Source organism: Mizuhopecten yessoensis, unplaced genomic scaffold (genome assembly GCF_002113885.1).
Source record: "Mizuhopecten yessoensis strain PY_sf001 unplaced genomic scaffold, ASM211388v2 scaffold10409, whole genome shotgun sequence".
Classification (NCBI taxonomy): Eukaryota; Metazoa; Mollusca; class Bivalvia; order Pectinida; family Pectinidae; genus Mizuhopecten; species Mizuhopecten yessoensis.
The window spans coordinates 280,797-305,046 of NW_018408532.1; the positions used below are offsets into that span (position 1 = coordinate 280,797).

At 34.6% G+C, this 24,250-nt stretch overlaps 1 protein-coding gene across 3 annotated transcripts; it reads left to right on the forward strand.

Moving 5' to 3' along the window:
• Positions 1-3,502: 3,502 nt before the first annotated feature.
• Positions 3,503-23,610, forward strand: LOC110460485 (condensin complex subunit 2-like). 3 transcript variants are annotated; one of them, XM_021513427.1, is made up of 17 exons: positions 3,503-3,580; positions 5,385-5,635; positions 5,972-6,056; positions 6,282-6,368; positions 6,858-6,990; positions 7,390-7,532; positions 8,381-8,570; positions 9,973-10,052; positions 10,337-10,481; positions 11,236-11,341; positions 11,644-11,771; positions 12,116-12,351; positions 13,754-13,858; positions 14,557-14,724; positions 15,737-15,838; positions 19,046-19,243; positions 19,679-23,610. In XM_021513427.1, the coding sequence occupies exons 2-17, from the start codon at positions 5,391-5,393 to the stop codon at positions 19,739-19,741; spliced, it is 2,214 nt and encodes a 737-aa protein (XP_021369102.1). In that variant the 5' UTR covers positions 3,503-3,580; positions 5,385-5,390; the 3' UTR covers positions 19,742-23,610. The 3 variants fall into 3 exon arrangements, with proteins under 3 accessions (XP_021369102.1, XP_021369101.1, XP_021369104.1); XM_021513426.1 differs by having other exon boundaries at positions 3,545-3,628; XM_021513429.1 differs by having other exon boundaries at positions 3,545-3,569.
• Positions 23,611-24,250: the final 640 nt, after the last annotated feature.

A 24,250-nucleotide genomic window follows, 5' to 3' on the forward strand; every position in this document is an offset into this window, starting at 1 on the left:
TAAAACAAGATGCCTTCAAAACACTTTGTCAGTAAATGCTTTAATTAACAGCATAAAAGACCATCATTCTGTACAAAAATATATAGCATGTTGCAAGGGGGATCGTTTTGTAAGAAAACTGGAAAGAGAATGGAAAAAATGGAACCACCTCCTGGAAGAATAAGCCAATATTAAACCATTTGATATCATCAAATCAGTAGATACAATACATCTCCTCCCACATTTTCTCACTTTATATTTTGAAAATACACTGATACACATTCATCTTGCCAGCACACACTAAGTTTTCACACGGACTTTTTTTTGACAGTTATGTCCCTTTTACCATACCTGTATTGAATCCTGCCTGAACTCCAACTTTGTTTTTGTTCCGTTTTTGTAAATTTAAGTTGAAGTTTCTGTCTGAACTTATTATAGTTCATCTTTTTTAAGATATAAATATATTTTGTCGTGAGTATTACCCTAATTTTTCAGCCACTTTTTTTTAGGAAACTTAGTATAATTAACCCAGGGTTAAATTTATATGTCTGTATTTTCTTGCAGTTAAAGCCGAAAGCACCTTACTTACAACTAATACAGAAGATTGTCTTATAATCTTATTCTAAACACAAAGTTCTGTTTATTATCGAGCTGCAGTGTAAAAACCAGATTCTCCTTTTCTTCTTTTTTCTGTTGACTTTCTCGTTTTTTCTTTGCTATTTTTTTTCTCTTCTTTTCTATTCTATCTCTCTCTGTGTTCTCATAAAGGCAATATCTGTGTACATGTGTACCATTACATGTACTGGCGTCTAATATATCAACTGATATAAGTAAGAGTATATATGAGTCGTGTGAGGTATGAATATATAATATGAATTGTTTGAATGTAACTATACCATAAATTGCAAAAAAAACTTGAATAAAAAGAAAATAATAATAAAAATTAGGGATTAGGCACAAGTTATAACAACTTATCAACGCCCTCTCCGAATATACATTTTAAATGACATTACAATAATGACAATAAATATATACAATTGTTATAACAATTTGAACTCAGAATCTCTTGCTGGGTTTAATAAAGTTTTGCACAGATCTAAACATGTTTGAGTTAAGGTCCATGGAAAATTGTGAATTGCCAAACAAAAGAATTTCTAAATTTAACGCAACATTCAAATTAATCAAATTTGAACCAAAATACGTCTTTCGTTTGTAAAAAGGTGACATTCCATAAAATAGTGAAAGACATTCTCACAAGGATGACCACAATTACAAGATGCACTCTCAACAAGGTTAAATCTAAAAAGGTCATAATTAAGGGAACTGCACTGGAGTCGGAGCTTAGTATGCAAACTATTAAGTTCACGATCTCCGATTTTAAAGTAAATAGGTCAGTGGACTTGACTGAAATACAGTTCGTTCAATTCCTACTATTTTCTCAATTTTTCAAACAGTATCAAACCTAGCATATTCGTAATTAGATAAGATACATAAATATCACAGGAAAAACACACATTTTAGAATGAATTTTTTTTAGAGCCTCAGGACCAGGGATATGTAGTGCACTGCACATCCCTGCTCAGGTACAATCATAACACACTAAAAAAAACACAGAACTCCTAATTTCTCTTTTTCCCTTTGGACTAAATTAATTATTATAAAGTGATGGGCTCAAAGAAATGGGATCATCGGCTCCCTAAAATTCAATCGATCATTTCCGGGCCATAGATTAAAAATCAGCTCCATGCTTGAGCTTGAGAACGGTATTATGAATACGGGCCCTGCATTCGCTCCACTTTGCACTATCTACGAAATAAGAAAAACACGTATGCAGAATGCAGAACAGTGAATACGAATTTTGTGTTCATACATGTATCAGTGAGTTTTTATGATGATGTTTTAGACAGCATGTTTATAAAATTATAGTAAACGGAAATGTGTATTTGAAAAAAAAACGTATGCTTCATAAGAGGTCCTTATTTCAAGTACTAAGTGAATGATAGGCAATGGATACCCCAAACTTTCAGGGTTGCAAATATTATACAACACATACAAAAATGTATGATATATAAAGTTCTATATACGCCTACGCCTGTATAATTAAGCCTTAAAAGGTAGTCGTTCCGGTGTGTTAGTTAATCAGTTATATTTCCTCCCAATAAGACTAATAGCTACTACACCCCGGTATAGATTTACCCACGATCACACAAAACGACCCAAAATCACACGCCAAAAACCCATTAACACTTAATGAAAACTTCAGACGCATGATTGAGTTAATAATTTCCAGTAGCCTTGTCATGAGTGAAAAAACCCCGTTAGTGTTATGCTACCAGTTAAAGGGGAAGTGAATCGTGATTTGGAATAAATGCTTCCAACGTTGTGCACGTCATTAAATTAATTGACAATTATAAACAAACATGCATTATATGTATTTTGCTGTGTTACGGTTTTAGGGTTTCAGCGTCTGCTCACTGTACTTTGAATGAACTATATTAAGTGGTGTTTACTCTGTGGGATGTTTCATTAGTTAATATATCGGAGAAAGTAGTATATAATAATCTAAGTATGTGTATGTATACGACGTCAATGGCGATATTTATGTATCGCCATCGACGCTTTCTCACCCCAAACAAAGAAAGACGATTTTCATATTTCATTCCAGCAGAGACGTATATATTACATATACGTCTCATATATATGTACGTCTCTGATTCCCGTAGCAACGTAAACAACAATATAGGTGCAATTCAATGACATGTTGTAGATATATGTATAGTTAATGAACAAACATAAGAATTCACATATAAATATATTACATCATGATAATTACTGATTGTTCTAAATAAAACTATTAAAACATTCAACTGAATATATCGTTATAACATTTGTTACACAGTACCAGTAAATTGATAACAAAAATCATTGAATAATTTATCTCTAATTAAACCGAATTGTTGTAACTTAAAACTACCAATAATGTTGCAAATAGATAAAAAAAAAAATATATATCTAGATATACTAGCACGGAATTAGATTAGAATTTGCTATTTACGTCCGTGATACTAGTTGCTAAACAAGTTACAAAAATATGCTATTTTTAGTCTAAGCATAAACAGAGACATATCATAGAGCCAGTATCATAAATACGCCGTAGCTCGAACATGCGGAAACTGACAGAAATACAACTTTAACTAATTAACTGTCTATGCTATCAAGACTGTTAAAAAATAGCTGAAAGCAATCGTTGAGGTGTTTTTAGTAGTTTTTGGTTAATCGTCTTGCCGCTATGTAAAAGATACCGACTATAGACTTTATCAAACTGATAACTCTCATATGGATTTATATTAAAATTTAAAATTTGTCTCTACAATTCCATGTTAAAATACTGGTTTTACATGAAAATTTATTTCAAGCAAAACTGTAGCATTGATAACCGTGTCGCAACTTTCCAAAACGGTCAATTGTTAGAGGTTTCCGGGAAAATCCGTCTCCGGTTTTTAGAAATCTATTAGAAAGTCCTCTCGCGAGAGTTGTTTGTTAGCGAGATTTCCCAAACGGATGGCGGAAACTTCGAAAACTGTGGATTTGTAAATAGACGGTAACACCAGCATATACATATATTCATGTTGTTTACCATCACTTTATGGTAATTTATTTGAAGTGAACTTTATATGTCTGTGTATCAATTCTTAAATATGTAACCAATAAGCTGAACCATACCCGTTTCCTCGCACTGACTAACATTGTTCGGGTTTGTTGTAAACATAGGCAGCGCGAGCAAGTGCATTCGATGACATGTACTTTAAACCGAAGACAAAGTGGCCCCCACAGTTATTGACCATTACAGTGATAACCCTACAAACGAGTCCCGAGTCCTATACTCATATAATTTAGACTAGACCCGGTAGAATTTCTGGAATACTGAAATTTTACATTTTTGGACTCACTGTTTTAGAAATACAGTTGAAAATAAGATTGCATGTAGATTGATCACTGCAACTGTAATATAATAATATAATTTTTGAACTCACCTTTGTTTGACATATCTAATCATTGTTCCTTTTATATATAATCTCCACTGGATCTAACGTACGACATGAGCGGATGTTCCAATTTCAATTCTATAGTGTGTAGTAGTGAGTGTGGCCAAAATTCCAAATCTGGCATAAATACATTGTAATAGAGTCCAGCTCTTCGCACTGTTCAAACTGTTCTTCCAGTCGTTGTAAGTCTTCGACTTGTGAGACTGTCCTATATCTTGTTGTCATCGATACTTTATGGTATGCGCATATTTGTTGGTGACAAGTTTTAAGAGTTAAAAATTCGTTCACGCTAACGATTTTTAGTGTGTTGATTATATTTTTGTACAGTTAAAATTCCTGATATATATACAGACGTGTTTGGTAGCGAAACAATCTCTTGCTGCCGAGAGCAATTTTAAATGCCTCAGACTTCTTCAATAATGACAATTGGTTGTTTCCCCCAAGCGATTATGTTTAGTGTTAATTGTGGAATTGTCATCTCTCAAAGAAGCAATCGCTTCTTATATCCCCATTATTAGCTCACCTGGCCCCAAGAGCCAAGTGAGCTTATGGCATGGTGCGGCGTCCGGCGTCAACTTTTTACTTTAAACAACTTCTTCTGAATAACCAAGAGGCCCAGGCTGATAATATTTTGCCAGAAGCATGCTGGGATGAAGGGCTACCAAGTTTGTTCAAACGAATGACCTTGACCCACTTTTTAGGTGACAGGGGTCAAATGTCTTAAAATCTTCAAACAACTTCTTCTGAATAACCAAGACGCCCAGGCTGATAATATTTTGCCAGAAGCATGCTGGGATTAAGGGCTACCAAGTTTGTTCAAATGAATGACCTTGACCAACTTTTAAGGTGACAGGGGTCAAATGTCTTAAAATCTTCAAACAACTTCTTTTCAATAATAAATGGCCTAGGGTACTGATATTGGGCCAGTAGCATCCTGGGATGAAGGGCTACCAAGTTGTTTGTTCAAATGAATGACCTTCATATTTTTTCAAGGTCACAGGGGTCAAATATGTTAAAAACCTTTAAGTAATGATATTTGCCAGAAACATGCTGGATTGGAAGACTAAACTCTGTTCAAGCTAATGTCCTTGTTCGACATTCAAGGTCACAGGAATTATATGTTAAATCTTTTAATATATTCTTATGAATCAAACACTGATGTTTTGCCTGTAGCTTTATTTTAGTCCATTTTTAAGATTACAAGTGTGATATTAATACCAGGTGAGATATGCAGGCCCATCGGGCCTCTTGTTTAGCGTGCAGCATGACGGATGCTGTTTTTCTTGAATGTTGCATATAGTGATCATGACTGCATTTGTTTATCATAGATTCACATTTACATGTTCTTGCTATTTGTAGGTAATCATGCCGGAGATGCGAGACATTTTGTCTCCCTTGACAACGCCTAATATTCACAGAACACCGGTGTTTTCTAATATACCTGGTATATCACCCTCCACTAGCCGTAGTCATGTGGGTCTTAAAAGCCCCTCGGGCACCCTGCTGGCAAGTGAACATGATGAGGCTGCAGAAAAGAGAGAGAGACGGAGGTCAAGGGTCATGCAGCTTCAACAGAGGACACTGGAAAGTCCTGTATCTCCTGTAGACAAGTCAGTCTTTTTTATTAAAATACAGCATCAAAGCTTCTAAATTTCTTAAAAATATCTGTAGGTTTATAACTATTAAAAAAAATGCTACTTAATTTATCCTTCTCATATTCATTATTTGATGAATGCTAGACTGAGGGTAATGAAAGAATAAAAAAAATCTAACATTTTCTAAGTTTGCATCCTGCTAGGGTACATATAACGACCATCATATGTCGCCAAATGGCAACACATTTGATGTTTTTACTTAATTTGGCAGAAATTTCAATAAAACCTATTACATAGAAAAATCCATATCCATATATACACATACTTAACATTTCAATTGTATTGTTTCAGACGAAGATCATTGACCTTAAATGGCCTGTCCAGCACACAAATAGCTGAGCACTATGCCAACTGCATCAAACTATCAGCAGAAAATGTAAATATTTAACTGGTTTCTTACAGTTATGAAGTTTTATTCAATAGTGTAAATGTATTCATTTTCCAGACAAACTCGAAAATTTCAAATTGATCAGTTATTTAATCACTCTGATTTGAAAGAAAAAATATGTCACTTCTTAGTCATTTAGATAGGCTAATTGGATGCAGATCAAATGAGTAATTATCATTATCATATCATGCTTTCTCGGTTTGTGTTACACAGAAAATCACATCAAAGAATGCTTTTGGACTCCACCTCATCGACTACATGTCAGATCAGCTCAAGAAAAAGGAACTAGAAAACTTTCAGGTGAAGATTTAGCCATTATATAAACCAAAAAGTCCTTATAATTATAGTTCCTTATAGTTTGTGGGACGTCATCAGCTGTCTGCTGGTTTCTGAGAGCCTTTCAGAAACACTGACTAAATTACATGGTACATGGAAGATGCAGTTGCTTCCTGTTTGATGAATGCACAAGATACATGTTAAAATATTCCTGACTGCTACTCAGGGATCTCCAAACTAATTTTAAACTTGATAGCATTTGGAGATCTTGAAACCGAGAGCAAATTAAAAAAAAATCACAAGTATTTCAGAAACAAATCAGAATCTCACAGGAATTCTACTTGTAACTCACACTACTGTGCCTTCTACAAATATTGACAAAATGGCAGCCGTTACGCAGTAGACAATCTAATATGTCATGTTTTCGAAATCATCACAGTACTTGCAGCATGCTTGCAATTATAATGTCGACATGTTGGAATGTTAACATACTATACCTTTGTGTTATTTCAGGTTGCCAGTACTACACTTGATGCCAGTGCTAAGATTTACGCCGGTAGAGTGGACGCCATCCACACAGAGACATACAAGGTTTTATCTGGCCTCGGACGCAGCTCGGACAAAAACAAACACGGCGACGACCAAGGTACACAACCTCACTTTAACTCATTCACCCCTGAAGACACATTTGAACTTCTCCAATTCATAGATTGGAATAGTTCAGTATGAAATTTCAGGGGTGAATGAGTTAAGTTTGCTAAAATATCTGTATGGGATTTGATGAAAATCAAGCATTATAGTAGGTTTTTAACAAAGAGAAGTCGGTTACGTATATTTGAAGATTTTAGAGAAAAATAATCATCAAATATACAATGCTAAAATACTTGCACTGCTGTAGAATTCTTTTAACATATTTTATTGTAATTCTTGCATAAAGTTGAAAGTAAAATGTTTTAAACTGCAGTTGAATTACGTCAACATAATACAATTACACAAGTCTTTGTCCTGGTTCTGAATCCCCCCAAAAAAATAATTGTCTAAACAGAGGCGGAAGATACCAATGCAGATCCCAATGAACAAGGTACAGAAGATGAAAACAAAAAGAAAAAGAAGAAGGCACGAAAGAAGAACACTGTGGAGGCAAACATTAGAAATATTGACATGAAGGAGAAAGACTTTGAAGCTAAGGTAGGAGAAAGATTTGTTAAGATATTAAGTAAACCTACATCAATATTACATTTCAGACTTAAAAAATATATCATGAAGAACACAGAAAATGTCAATTTTTCAAAACCCTTTATGATTTAATAGTGATTTGTCTGTATGGAAGATTTTATCCCTTCGGTGTATTTTGATAATGCTTATAATAATCCAGTATTCCGTAACTTTAAGAATTCCAGTTTTTAGCCCACCATCATCAGATGGTGGGCTATTCAAATCGCCCTGCATCCGTGGTTTGTCCGTCCTTCCTTAAACAATTCTTGTTAGCGCTATTTATCAGAAAATACTGGAGGGATCTTTCTCAAATTTCACATGAAGGTTATCCATCCCTAGTTATGCATATCATTTTTTGGGACTCATCACAAAACCAAGATGGCCGACAGCCAGCCATCTTCGATTTGAGAATTAAAGTTTGTTAATTCTCAGAAATGATTTGAGGGATTTTTCTCAAATTTGATATGTCGGTTCTACTTGGCCCTAAATTGTGCATGTTTTATTTTGAGAGTGATCATTATTAAAACAAGATGGCCACATGAAGAACTTAACAGATCTTTCTCATATTGCACTGACTTTGAAGGTTGTCTTTTATATACCGCAGTATGAGTTACTTCAAGGTGCATTTACTGTTTCCATGTCTCGATCAAAGAGATAAGAAGAGAAAAGATCAAACTGACATAGAACTAATTAAGATGGTACAATGGTGGGTGCCAAGATCCCTCTGGGATCTCTAGCTTGTTTGAGATATATCTATAATGAAAGTTTCTTTTACGTTTTCAAACTTAAATGTGTTAAAATGTTCTTCTGCATGTTTTCAGGCAGACGCGCTGTTCCAGATAATGTCGGCCACATTTGACGAGGGTGGAATCAGCAGCCTTCTCCTCAACAGTTTACGATGTTTTGACGACCAGCAAGGCCTAGCCCTCGACTCTAGTACACTGATAGGGCTGTGTCCAGAGTTGAGCGAGTGTTCTCAGCATCAGGCCAATGACCTGAGTGAAATAATAGGTATGACAGACTTGGGGCATCTCTACCTTATACAATTTATAATGTTTCTAAATACCGCTAGGACCCAGCAGAAAGTTTGGTAGCCTCTATGACACGATTTGCTGTTGTAGATTATATTCCATCTCAGTGAATGAGGACTTCACATATAACAATAACAACTTTCTTCCACATGTCAGAAGTTTTCACAAGATAAAGCAGTTTTGATATTTTGTATTAAAATCATCAGATTAAAATTTACAGGATGTCATCAGTTTAACTCTAAAAATATTAGTGCACAACAATTGCAATGAAATCTGTGCTGACATTATCGATGACAGAAATGGAACTAACTTTTATCCTTGTCACAGTTTAAGAGTTCACTCTGGAAAAAAGTCCACAGCAATTGAGTTGAAACATGCTGATATATAAATGACAGAAATGGAATTATTTTCTTCTTTTATGAAGATTTCTCCAGAAGGAATGCCTTTAATATCTTTATTCTTAGATTGTTTGAGATAAATCATGACTAAGAATGGAAAAAAAAGCGACCAGTATGTTAGAATTAGAATAGACTGAAAGTTTGTTAATACATCTCATGGATTTATCTAGGCCTTTTTTACTACCTATACTACCCCTTTAATATTTTGTGAAAAAAATCCCCTTTCCTAGTAAAATTTTCATCTTTGGAAATATTTTAATTCACACCAGACATTTTTCATGCAATTATTGTTTGTGAAAGCCAATAGAACGCATATCCATGGGCGCAAAGATAAAAGTATCTCTTTTCATATCGTATTTTTTTTCCCATTATAATATTTTCAGTATCATTTCATCAAAACAAAGCATTTGGTCAAGTTTTAGCCCATAATTCTGTACATGTAGACATGTAACATGCCAGTCATTTCCCCACGTTTTTGCGGAAAGGGTAGTCACTTTTAAAAGCTGGATAAATCCCTGCATCTGATATCTCACTCTACAAAGGTGAAAACATTTTGATATCTGTATTGATTTTTCTCTCAAATGATTTTATGGACATTATTTGTCTGAATATTAGACACCTACACATGATATTACTGATATATTTATATATCAATTAAGAAATAATTATCAACTGTGTGTTCACTTGAAGTGCTTATAAGTGGATACTTTAACAAGAGTAAGCAGTGTCTCAGTTATTGACATTAAAGACAGTTTTTACACAGGGGTGTACTACCCTAATAGCCTGACACCTTGGGATAGTAGATTTCATGTCAGGACTTGTGAAAATTTTAATATTTACTCTGAAAATGTAGGTGAGCTAGTAGAACTTTTTAAAAAATCGGACTGCAGTGTAGTACTCTAAATAGGAAACGTACACCCCTAGTTACACACTGGTACAATAGCATCAGGGTTAATCAACTTGTGTTGTGTGTTCTATCCACAGACCTGTCCCGAGGCCACGATATTGGACCGTTAGAGATGTGTCCGAACTTCTCCACCTTCAACTGGGACGATGCTAATGAGGTACTATTAAATGTTATGTCAGGTGTCTGTTGAAGACAACCATCAATCATAGGATTTGATAAAGTAGAGTGTAGAAGTCCCCAAAGGCAAAACACTGGAAAAGATTGTGTGGATTCAATTTAAAAAACTTTTTTTTAACAGATACAAAATGTTAATAACTTAATCAGATCTTCATCCTATCATGGTAAATGGTAAACTTTGAGAAATTCTATGAAAACAGTGCTTGATTAAGAAATTCTGAGAAATAAGCTAATTGAGAGGTATATGATATTTATTTTTTACAGACATCCATCTTGCCTTCTGGTCCGTCTTCTCAGGCGTTTGATATTGATGCTGAGCCTGAGCCAATACCAGACATGGACGAGGACCACAACGATGACCTACCACCTGACATGGGTGGCCTTGACATGGAAGACATCGGCAACGCAGGTAAGCTGTCAAACTCTGTCCTTGTTAGCTCTGTTGATCTTGGTAATGTAGCAAACCTGTCATAGACTTGGTAACTCGGGTAGGTTGTCTTCATGAAATGTTATAACCATGGTAATTTGCCTGAATCATGACAACCAATGTAAGATAGGAGTAGTTTAAAAGTTGATTACATTTCAGGGATGAAAAAATAAAGTGTAGACATTTTTGCAAACCCACAGATCAAGAAGCTGCTCAGAAATGTGACATGATCTGGACAGCGTACATGAATGCTTGTTGAAAACAAAAATCATATATTATATCTTTACAGATATATCATGTTGTTTTCAGAAGTGTTTTTGTAGCAACTTTGAATTAATATTTGGTTGCCAAGACATTTTGGTTTCATTGTCAGTATAAAGTTGTAGATATATATATATCCAAAACACTATTTTAGTGTTTGGATAATACTGCCCGCAGTATTAGAATACTATTGGGCGAAATGTCTCTATGATTTTTGACAGCTGACTTAACTGTTTTGGCCTACTGTGGCTTTGTGAGTTGATTTCAGCGATTTAGAGTCGAGACACCGGCCATTTACACTCTTTGCTTGACAAAGGAAAGATGTTTTTGAAACCTCGCAAAATATTTTTTCTATTCCTGTTTGTGTTCAAAGTAAGCTTATTAGCCTTCACTGTTTTAGTGGATTATGAGTGTTCAATACTTCCATTGAAGTGTAATTCACTACTGATCATAATGGTTTCATTATTATCTGTAGATTCTGACACAAGCCACTGTGAAGGAGATGAGGCACCAGGCCAAGGCATATCTATAGGAGACGGCAAGGCTGCACAGCTCATGGACACTGTTATGAAGGACCTCTCGTAAGGATACAAAATAATCTTTAAATGTTTGGTTGTTAACAGATGGAGAATGGTGGTATGTTGCACACTTAGCTGCCTGTAACTAGTCCCCTACCAGTTGCCTTGCAATACTTTGTTTTTTGGGGTTTTTTGTAATTCCTCACACAAATATGTTGTGCCAAAGCCCATAGACAAATCTGAAAACGAGTGTCCATGTTGGTGATAAGTTGATAACACACAATATTGAATTGACTTCTTCATTCTCATCAATATAAATGGAATAAGAACACTTAACACGCTGTGATTTATTGGTTGTACTACAGGAAAGGATCGACAGGTACATTGATGCAGGTTTTAGCCGCCGAGCCGTCAGACTACTCCTTCTTCAACAAGACATTACTGAGAACGTGGGCTGGACCAGAACACTGGAAAAAGGGACCTGTGAATAGAGGTTGTTAGATCACAGAATTTCGTCAAACATGAGGATAAAGCACAAGGCTGAACAGTTATTGATGTCAAATGTCTTCAGTTAATATTAAAGCCTTAATTAGGTTTTCTGGAATATTTTTTTTTTACCCGAAATAAAATACTTCAAACTGTTGCCAGATTTTAGACATGTCAGAACATCAGGTTTTTGTTTTAACATATTATTTAAAATGGTAAATAAGGGTGACTAGTGCTCTCATTTGTTCTTTATTGTGAATTACACCAGCTTGTTTAATGTCGATGAATGATCTTTCTTGTGAAAGAAATGAAAAGTCAATTTTAAGATTTTTGTTTTGTTATTACTTCCAGATCTCTCAAAAGGCAAAGATGGCACAGACAAGACTCAGAAGAAGGCAAAGAAGCCTGTTTTTAAGATAGACTATGACCAGGAAATAGACTTTGAATTACAATTTGTGCCTTCAAAATCAGTCACTCTGACCAAGGCAACGTTAACCAAGAACAGCAAAAACAAGAAAACCCTTCCTAAATACCTTCACTACGAGACCGACAAACTCTTCAGACTGTTCGTGAAACCCAAACTCATGGTAGGTTTATCATACATGGTGTAGCTCAGGCAATTGTTTTAAAACATCCTTTAGGGCTATTTCCGGTGGGAATATATCGGGGTATAAAGGGACATGTTAAGTAGTGATGTATTGGATGCAGGTCTGAAATGTTTGCTGTAATATGTAGTGAGGACAAGCAGGTAAATATATCCTGGTTGATAGAGGCCAGCAATGGCTGCTTCCCTCCCTCGTGTATATTTAAAGTCCCACAAATCTTAAAGAGACAATTAGGGAAGTGGCTGGTTTCTTTCTGCAGATATTTGTAAGTATTTAACAAATATTGACAAAATCATATGTGCCTGTATGATGCCATCATTTACTTTAAAATCATTTTTTGATGTCATGTAAATGTAGAAGTTTTCCGTTTGCTTGCCTTCTTGGGTGTTTCGAAACTGATAGTAAACTTGATGGCATAGTGATCCCGAAGTTGAGGGCAAAATTAAAGAACAATGGCAGCCCCCATGCAGAAGATAAATCGTCTAAAGTGCTGAATTCACAATAACACGCATCACATAGTCACATTAAACTTATTCAACTGTACAATTCTTCATGATGTTCAAATATGATATGTTATTCTGTTATTCTACCTAAATGTATAACTGTCATGCTGTCTCCGGGGACCCTTACCAAACATACATCCATGCGAAACTATTACATCATTAATTGTTGCCATTACTGATGATCAGCAACATGAACATATATTAATTGTTATTCTTTTATTTACTCGCCCGACATTAATCAGGTGGTTCTTGAATATTAAACAGTACAAACCAATGACTCAGATAATCTGTTGATAAATGGTTATTAGCTGTCTGGAAACAATTGATCCCAAAACACTACCACACATTGAAAATTGACAGAATCCAGTTGTGCATCATTTTGTCTGGGACATACCAAATATGCTCTGTCGGCTACTTTTACTGAATTTTGTATGAGAGTATCTCAAAGATGGTCAGGTGGCAAAGTGGGTAGCACACTTTCATGTTCAACAAGACGACCAGGGTTTATTTCTCTGGTCGAACTTGAAAAGGTTTAGGGCCATCTGCCAGTTATTTGTTTTCATGAATTTTACCACGAAATTTGGATGGTTCCTTTACCAAAAATTGGATATTATTCGGAAAATCTACGATAACGTGTGAAATTTCCATTTGCCTTGCCTTGTTTCTTTTTAACATATTGTTTTGAAAATGAATATTTCTCTTTTATTAATATCTGTTGGATTATTTTGCTGCCCATAGTTGATTTCTGTGTGGTTAGGCACTAATATAGCTAAAATAAATGAACTCTTACCTTCTTGTTTCTGCAGCAAAACATCATATCCTTAATTAGTTACTTGAAATCTGAAAGAGACTGAAGTGTGGACTTTTGTTTTTATTTACAGATTAAAAGACAAAACACATCTTCAGACAGTATGGATGATGTTATTGAAAACTATGACTACGAAAACGTGAATGACCGAGAAAACTTCTGCCCTAGAGATTTAGAAGTAAGTATAAGAAGGGAAGAAGTTACCCTGACATATAATTTGAACGGTCAGTGATCATTTGCATATTGTGGATATACACATCTTAATGCTTATATGCTTAATCAACATTTAAGAACTGTTTACGACACTGGTAAGACCTCATTTGAAGATATGTGAATAATAGAGAAATGTACAATAAAGAGTAACCAGACTTACCTAGATATAAAGAACTTCTATATAGAATGACTTACTGGAGAAGCTGCAACTCTAAACATAAAAGTACTACAACATGGCAGGTCACTTCATCACAAATTGTTTGACTAACTGACAAATAATTTGATAGAAACAAATATTTCCTTCCTATTAGCTTTTGATAATAATGAGGGGACTTGCTGATACAATTGCAAGATAGGTAAAAAAAAATAACCAATATGGTTTATGATATACAAACATTTTGTATTTGATTCCAAGTGCTATGCTCATATATTTTTTACTTATTTCATTTAAAATCTTATATTATTAAAATGTATATTGTTTAAATATTTGTCATTTACTTTACCATGAAATAAAAAAGAAATAGTTTCATTGACTCAACCTGACTAAATATTTTATTATTTCCAATCACTTCACATCTGACCATCACAAAACACTGCACTAATTTGTAATTTTCATATTAATGCTGAAATAACACAAAATCTAAATTTCATACAATATTACAGGGCAACCATGATGATGAGGACGCTGACAGCCAGATGGGAGAGTTTGACTTTACAGCCGGGGGCAGTGAGTTTAGCCAGTCACAGGATTCCCAAGACTTCGGATCCCAACCTGACCAGATGGATGGAACGATGCTTATTGGGGACAAACTTGTGGCCCAGCCTCATAAGGTAAGATGTGGCCTTACCATAACAAGTAACACAGATTATGTCTTATAAGGTTTCATCAGCATCAAAGACGAAACTACTGCCCAGGAAAGTGATGTCAGATTTCGTAGGGGACAGGCACATCACCTCTCAACATATATGGCAGAGGGACACTCAGAATTCTTCTCGTTCGATAACAAAAAACAAAAAACACCTGTTTTGAGACATTGTATCTATAAAAATGGGGACAAAGGCAAAGAAGGATATGTGTGTATGGCCATCCTCAAAAAAAGTGGCAAAAAACATAATCTTTGATGAAAACATCCAACAGTAAATATGCTTGCTCCGAATATACCATCTCCATGTACAACTTGAAATTACTAGTTACACTAATAGTAGTTCTTTTTAAGCATATGTGAATAGGTTAATATTTTACCATGTAATCATTCAACCATCTATTAATTTTTTAAATCAACTACCTATTTATTGGTGAGAACACTGACAATTGAAACCACTAAGTAGTGCACTTAACAGCCAACTGCCTCACTGTTTATCTGATTATCAAGCCGAGGGATATCTATAAATCGATGGTCACATCATTGAAGACGGATCTGTTTGTTATATTAGATATTAATGACATGTATGGAAGATTAATTTGCTGATTGAGAGACCGGAACATACTCCGATATCACACTGATAACCCAACCAACTTAATTGTATTTCATGTCATACAATCAATAATATACTGCATACTGGGATATTTTCAACCTTCTAAGGTGAAATCCATTTTCGTCTAATAATAAATTCACTCTTCACATTTAATTACTATGTGTAATATTTTTTACAAATATTCACTGTAATGATGGATTCATCCTCATTTCGGAGGGCAAAAATGGGGGAAATTAAATTGCAGCAAAAATGTCATGGAATACACTATTTGACTTCAGCACTGCTTACTGGGTGTGTAATGTTTGCATTGCATTGATAAACAAATATTTATTTAAACTGGAGTATTTATAATGTGTTTCTATGACAGGTGACAAAAATAGATATATCCTACGCCAAAACAGCTAAGAAACTCGACGTGAAGAGACTGAAGTCGACCATGTGGGATATCATGATACAGGAAACTGTCAAGGTAAGATTGGCATGTTTGTCTTAGATCAAATCTATTAACAGCAAAGCCCAGGGGACCTCTTCGTAATAAATTCACTTAATTCATTTACCCCTGAAATTTCATAATGAACTATTCCAGCCTTTGAATTGGAAGAGTTCAAATGTGTCTGCAGGGGTGAATGAGTTAATTTAAGTTATATTACTACCATATATATCAGAGGATTGATATGAGGTCATGATTATTTTGCTATCTAAAGTCATTAAAAATTGAAGCTTGAATTCTGTCTGGAGCTGACAAATATATTGTGTGTGCTTGTTTAATATAACAAGCATTATTTAGTAAGAATCATTGCTATCTAGATGTCACCATTATGATATATAAACGATGATGTCAACCAAACTTTTCATTTGATCTTTAGTTATGACACAGCTTTGATTGTTACAATAGTAGATTGATGAACTATATAGAAATATTAGGTAGTACCGGTACTTCAGAAATCCTTGTCATTTGAGCTATTGATTCCAAGCTGTTCACAATCTTATTGGAAGTGAAGTTTCAGTAGTTCATAGTGTGCGATGCTGGACAGTCCGCTTTAGGTAACGTTGTGAATAGCTTTGAATTGTTTAAATGGTAATGTAAAAATTTAGTGGTATTTCATTGTCATGCCAGTATACAAATAATTATGATCTAGATGAATTTTTGCATCCTTTTTGCTTCAAATTAGTATAAATGTATTATGTCAATATCACGGCATATGTCATTAGACTGAACAGCTCATTTAGTAACATAGTTGTTACTTTAGTGTGAAGAAGCTGCTATGATTTTGAGGGTTGAAGTCCTGGATTTTGAACTGTTGAATATTTTCTCAGGTAATAAAAGAAAAAAACAGCGGTAGTGAAATAATTTCTTACGTATGTTACCAGTAATAAATAAAGTATGATATCAATTATAAGCAGTGAAAGACACATTACTGCAAGTAATATATTATATAAACCGAAATATTACTATTTTAGTTTTTCGAGACCTACGTCAGCGCAGTTGTACAATCATCCTTAAGATGTGACCTTAACGGTATTGGATGACTGAACACGTCTCCTAAATCAATAGGTCGTTCAGTGTAATTCACGATTCGGTTGACATGAAGTTCCATGTTCATGAATTAATCAATACGAAGATTTGATAGATAAAAATTAATAATGCACTGAACATTTCATACTTTTCTCTTTGCTGACTGATATACACATGCTGATAACAATTCTATAGAAAAGAAATGTGATGTTTTCCCATATCTTTTTTGTTGTGTTTGATCACATCTTTCGGAGATGAATGTGTCATGCCTGGTTCTTTTAACTCTATTTAAAAACGTTTCTATTTGAAACATGGAGTTTATATACACATGTATATTCATGTGAGTGTTATCCCAAGATAATTAACGTTTGGTACCATACATATGAATTCAAAAGATTAAAGTCATTTTAGATAACAAATCTTTTGTAACCTGTTAAGCTCCCCTGACTTGATCCAGATCACCTGAGTACCAATATCTACCCTACTGTCTTAGCATCAGTGTAGTAAACGTGGCTATTGATTTGTGTGCCTCATGTTAATTACAAAGTCATTAAAAATAGATCATGTTTTGAGAAAAAGCAAAGTCAATATTATTAGATTAATTGTTTTTTGTTGGTAATACAAAAACATTGTCTTTGCAAAAAATACTGGGCACAGATATTTGTATTGGCTTTATGACACTTTGGTAAGTATAGGAGTAGGGTGCAAGTTAGTACAACCAATTTTATTTCTTTATTTTTTTAATTTCTCTACAATAGCTAGGTATGTTAGCGTACCTGCTATTCTTTCCTAAAATTTTAGCCTAGGGCTTTATAGTGGTTTCCTAAAAAAAGAAACCCAAACTCTTAATTCTATTTACTCAAAATGAGGCCTAATAACAAAGAAAGTGTCATGTGCTCATTCTGTACTTGTTAGCAAAGGATGGTGTAATGTATATTCATGAATGTAAATTATTAACTGTTACATGTGTTAACAGCACAATAACAGTAGTAGTCAAATGTGACGGGTGAAATTAACACTGGGCGGAAATTGGTTTCGTGGGCGGATGGCGTAACTTTGACAGGGCAATAATTTCCTAATATACAGTTTTGTTACGTGTATAATGTTAATCAGGGTTTCTTCACTACTAGATCAGATGTCCTAGAAGTTCATGGTATGGACGCCCTCACATACATATACATTTTATATGGTCTTGAGTAGTGTTCTATTCCCTGTAGACTAGGTCTGTTAATAAATTAATATATCCAATAAGTTCTTTAGTGTAAAACAGGGGGAAAACTAGAATTATATACAAATAAAAACAAACTTAGTCAGCTGAAACCTATGTAAATTTTTAGCAAATATTTTGTATCTTTAGTTATTTGTTATTTTTAGCTCACCTGGCACAAAGTGCATTTAAGCTTATCTGTCTTGTCTATCCAATATCAATACTTTTAGCTCACCTGGCTCAATGAGAGTTTTTTTCTGTAGCTCCAAAGGCCTAGAGTTGTGATAAATGCCCAACAGCATGCTGGCACGGAACATTACACATTTTGCCAAAAAAAATAATGACCTATACATTTCTTCAAGGTCATGTTCACAGGAGTGAAATTTGTTAAACACCTCAAACACCCTTTTTAGTCATAATGTATGTAGCATACTGGGTATAACTGCTAAAAAAATATGATAAGGAAATGCCTTTGAACTGTTTTAAAGGTCATAGGGGTCAATCTCTTAAAACACTCAGGACAGTTGCTTCTGAAGTATCAAGAGGCCTAGAGTCATGATAAATAGCCAAGAGTTTGCTTGTAATGAGTGCTTCAGCATTTTAGAAAAGAAATTGATGTAATCAAAACTCAAGGTCACAGGGGTCAAATCTTTCAAAACACACAAAGAGCGTTTCCGTAGAGGCCTGCTCTAAATATGAAACAGTGTAAGTGTAAAAACAAAATGAAATGCCAAACTTTATTGTGATGTGTGGTGATATAAATGTCTTTCAAATATGATATATCGGGATACACATTTAAGTCATGATGAACAGCACGGCCCTATGACTTACTTCCAATATCATTTGAAATGTACTAAAATTTCAAACCACTCCTAAAATTCCACTATAGTTGATTTAGGATAAATCTGCTTTAGTCCGATTCTTGTTTATATATAATTTGATTTTTTTCCCAGCCTCCCGTAGAAGCTGAAGCTGCAGACAAACCTGAAGTGGATGAGAACACAAATTCCTCCACAGATCTGGAAATGAAGGGCACATGTACTTTCCAGGAGCTACTCGATATCCTGCCTGACAAAGTGTCGAGTCAGACTGCCAAGAATCTCAGTGTCCCCATAGCCTTCGCCTGTCTCCTCCACCTCGCCAACGAAAAGGTAGTGACAGCTGGACGCTAACCTATATAGAAACACCAGTTTCGCTATAACCTGATGCTATTCTTAATGTTTTGGCCTGTCTCATAGCAGGAAGGAGAATGTTTAAGATATTGCCATTGATCCCTGCAGCAACCCAGGCTCATCATCTTTCTGCCAGAAACAACGTCACTAAATTATTAATATTTGCCTTTAATTTGGTTAACTGATTTGTCATCATACTGATATGATATACATTTTGAAAATTTTACAGGAGTTATTGCCCTTTTTGCTGGCATTGCTACTGTCGTTCCTTTATTTTATGGAAATGCCTGTAGGGGAATTGAGGTCAAACATTTCCACATTTCTCTAGAGCCTGATCATGAATTGTCAGTTTAACTTGAGTTAATAATATTTTACCTGCGTTGAAGTTATAATTCCCATTTCTCTTTGTTTCAGTGCCTGAAGATAATTTCACTTGATGAAGACCTTGGCAATCTTGTTATATCTCAAGGATTATGATTGTCCTATCTTAGTGGGTTTTAACATTGGAGCATTGCTCTCGTGACCAGGATTAGTTATATCTACTGACTGAGGTTATTGTTTCTCCGCACTGAGATTTGTCAGTTCGTCCGACTAAATTTTGCTGTTTGACCAATTAATAATACACTCCATCAGCCTATGAAGAAAACACTGGACAATTGTGACAGGTTTAGAACGATGTGGCAGCTATATATATTAACTACGGTTCAACTCCAACAGAATTCAACAGACGAAAAGAAAGTTCTTGGAAAATATCTTCATCAGTTATGATCAACTTGTTTTCATAAATTTCTATTATTCATTGACAAATTGACTCTCATATATGTATATGTAATTGTAATAGAATAAGCTCTTTCCTGTATAACTTAACAATGGCTAATATATTTTTGTACATGAAAATTGGTTTTTGGAGAGTGTTATTTAATATCAGGGAGACAAGTAATGTTATTACTGTTGTAGAGACAAAAATCATGATTAAAAAGTTGTAAAAAAATGTGAATGATAATTTTGTTCATAGCCATAAATATGTATATATATTCATTTTCACTATTAACATAGTGTACCATTTTATTCTGCAAAAACCCATGCCTGATAATAAGCCCATCCATTTCTTAAGTAGTGAAGCCAACTCAAAAATATTTCATTCTCAATAAATAAGCCCACCCCCTACTTTCAGTCAGAGATATGTGTCGATCCCCTGGGCATATTGTAGTATAAATATGGTAGTATTAAACCTTCTATTTCGAAGTTTAAGCCCAACTTTTGTATTAGTTTAAGGTTCTCCACTATTAAAAGAGAGAAAATACCGACAAAGGGGGGAAAAGCTTTTCATAAAGTCTTTAGATTTGAAGCTTAAAATTCAGTGTGTAGAAAATGCATTGCTTCCTGTCCCATCTGCAGTTTTCTGATTTTTAGAGGGTGAATGAAATATTCAACAGACATACTCTACAAGATACTGCATTTCTTTGCATTTACTAAGTCATCTAGTACTCTGACATTTTCTACAAGAAAACAAAGAAATTCCTAATTCAAATATATTTTGAATATAAAATATCCTATATTCTTATTTACCAATTTTTAAAAATTAAAGTCATTTTCAGGATTTATTAATGATTCTCTAAAAATGCCTTGATAAACAAATAATTTTATTTTCCTTTTTCAAATGAAATTTGTGTAAGGTTTGCTTCTATTTTCTTGTGAGGTGATGTAAAATCAGGTAAACAGAGCAAGTGAAAGTGTTTGATATTTTATTCCTGTTGATTGTCATGTTATGTTTAGTATTTATATTAATGATAAATTGGTCTAGTTGTTATAGTTGTGAGAATCGTGTTACGTCGCCTCAAACGTAAACTGTACACACAGGATCTTGTTACGTGTTACTAACCATGGTTATAACCTATTTGTTGCTATAAACAGTACCCTTGCCTATTGTAATAGGTTACTTCATTTCATGTTGAGTTACTTATATGCATTGTAAATATTCATTAAACCTCAAGAACTTCTCTGTTGTTAAGTATGATGCTTCTTCTTTCTCTCTTCCCTCTGTCTTCTTCACCTGTCAAATTCTACATGTTCGTCTGAATTTTTGAGGTTCTAGATTATGTTAACTGCAGTAGGTGGTTAAATCCTTTTATATACTGTGAAATCAACAATTTTTGTGGGGTTTTTAATTTCGTTGATTTCTTGAGTAATCTTCATCCACATTTTCATAGGTCCATAAAGTAAATACAACTTTGATGTAAAGCAATTTTCTGTGTGAGTGGTAACTCGTAATCCACGAATTCATGCATACACGAAATGGTGTTTTGTTGGGAAACCTTCAAACTTGGGCCCCCACAAAAACATCTGATTTCACAGTAAGCTCAAATAGGTCAATGTACACCACTGTTTTTTTGTAAAAACATGCTTTCCCTATACTATTACATGTGGGAAAATTAATCTGGGTTGCTCAAGCCTTCAACACAATGTATACTATGTATGTTCTGTAATATGTAGTGTGATTTCAATCCTCAATCTTTCTCTTCTGTCACTCTTAAATCTGTCTCATGTGAGAAAACAAATTAGTCGCTCACACCTTAAGCACTCAGAAGTGCTTACCCACTTAAGCTATACCACATGTATATCAATAGTGTAACTCCTCTTACCATAAACAACTTATACAAATTAAATGTACTTTGTCAAATATATTTTTATGTTAATCAAATAATCAACCATACATTTTGATGTTGATATTGTAGGGTATTCCCATTGCATTTAATGTTTAGCTAACCTTTATTATCACTGGAAACTATCATTTATAAACATTAGTTTCATGACAAAAAACTTAGATTAATATTTTACATGTAAACAAATGACATCTGGATGCTTTTTCAAAGCAAAATCTTTGCAAATAGGTTGATTAACCTGTGACCACTGTTACTAACCTGTGACTCATTAGATTGATATTTGACTTTTCAGACTAATGTGAACCCCACTGACCTTTGAACTTGAAGATTGACCCCACCAACTGACATATGACTTCTCAGACTAATCTTTTAGACTGACCTGTGACCTTTCTGACTGTCCTGTGAATTTTAAGACAGATATGCTGACACATAGCCTTTCAGACAGACATGTGACCCCTCTGACTGACTTGTGACCTTTCAGACAGATATGTGACCCCTCTAACTGACATGTTACCTTTCTGACAGACATTTGACCCAAGACCACAGAGTTCCAGTGTGTAACTACAAACAATAAACAGAAGATGTCAGAAAAAGAATTCAATATTAATCAAATAAAATAAAATAAAACAAAGTCCATATTTGCATGATTGAACAACTCCAATTATAACAAAATGGCATCCAAAATGGAAAGCTGGTGTTGCAAAGCATTGTGACATCATTTCTTGCAAGGGTAATTAGTTATTTGATGTAGGGTACTAGACGTTATGAGACCTGTTGCAGTTAAGGAGGAATACATCATAGATGTCATGGTATTCCTGACCATTATATAAACTGTGTAGGGTCCCTGTGGAGAGAGGAAACATGTCTCCTGAACTCACTAACACATACTCAGAAGTAGTGCTACAATACTGTATTATATAGGTTATACAAACCATGGTGTCACTGAAGTGGTATCAACATTTCCAGTAAATAGTTATTGCATTTTGATGGGAGAAACATAGACTTTGTTAGATCTTTTATTCAAAATGAAATTTTTCGGAAGGTCTACACTGTATAGGGTAATGCATCAGAAATATGAGGTTGACCTCAAGTATCTAGTATTCATATTAATTATCTAGTGTCCATGCAGATTGTCTTGTCCCCATACAGACTGTCTAGTCCCCATACAGACTGTCTAGTGTCCATACAGATTGCGTCCGTACAGATTGTCTTTTGTCACGTATAGATTGTCTTGTGTCCATACAGATTGTCTTGTGTCCATACTGATTGTCTTGTGTCACGTACAGATTGTCTTGTGTCCGTACAGATTGTCTTGTGTCCATACAGATTGGCCTGCATCCGTACAGATTGTCTTGTGTCACGTACAGATTGTCTTGTGTCCATACAGATTGTCTAGTGTCCATACAGATTGTCTTGTGTCCATACAGATTGTCTTGCGTCCGTCCAGATTGTCTTGTGTCACGTACAGATTGTCTTGTGTCCATACTGATTGTCTTGTGTCCGTACAAATTGTCTTGTGGCCGTACAGATTGTCTTGTGTCCATACAGATTGTCTTAGATTGTCTTGTGTCGGTACAGATTGTCTTGTGTCCATATACATGCTCTTGTGTTTATGAACAGACTATTCACCTGTGTATAAACTCTGTGGATAAATAATGGTAACAATAAAACGAAGGTACTGCTGAGTTTGTCTTGTTGTTGTGTTTGTACATTGGTTGTTTACATATAGATATCTGAGCTTTCCTTTCTAAATTGAAAGCAATAACATCTTTTAGAAATATTTTTCACTAGGTACTCAATTAATTTTGAAAGTAAAACCTCAGAAAAATTACAACAACAGGGATAACAAAACACAAACATGAATAGTTGACACGGCACCACTACACATCCCAGACGGCACCAATGACTCCTCGCTCAAATCATTGAAATAAACTATCAGTTTTTCAGAGTTAAAAGTTCCTTCGTGAGTGTTTTGAAAATTTCAATTGACTGAAATATGAGGTCGTACATTTTTTTTATTTATACACAATTCCTAAGTACGTTGGGAGAGGTATTATACGACAACTACAAATAAACAATAATGTGGGGAAATGTACTAGGTGTTGTATAATGGCTACACACACGGTCGTTAAAATGTTAAACAGTTATATGATGATAGGCGGATTGTAGTCATTATTCCCGAGTGAAAACCATGACGTTTATTTGCAATAACCTAATTATCGTTACATGGTTCAACGCCATTGTTTACGCGTCTATTCGGCGGAAATTTGACTGATTGAATAAATGGTAATTATGTATATACAAATTTTAATGTTGAAACGAG

Coding starts and splice junctions, on each gene's coding strand:
- LOC110460485 (XM_021513426.1), top strand. Junction 10,482..11,235: donor GGAAGACATCGGCAACGCAG/GTAAGCTGTCAA, acceptor TATTATCTGTAG/ATTCTGACACAAGCCACTGT. Junction 19,244..19,678: donor TCCACCTCGCCAACGAAAAG/GTAGTGACAGCT, acceptor TCTTTGTTTCAG/TGCCTGAAGATAATTTCACT.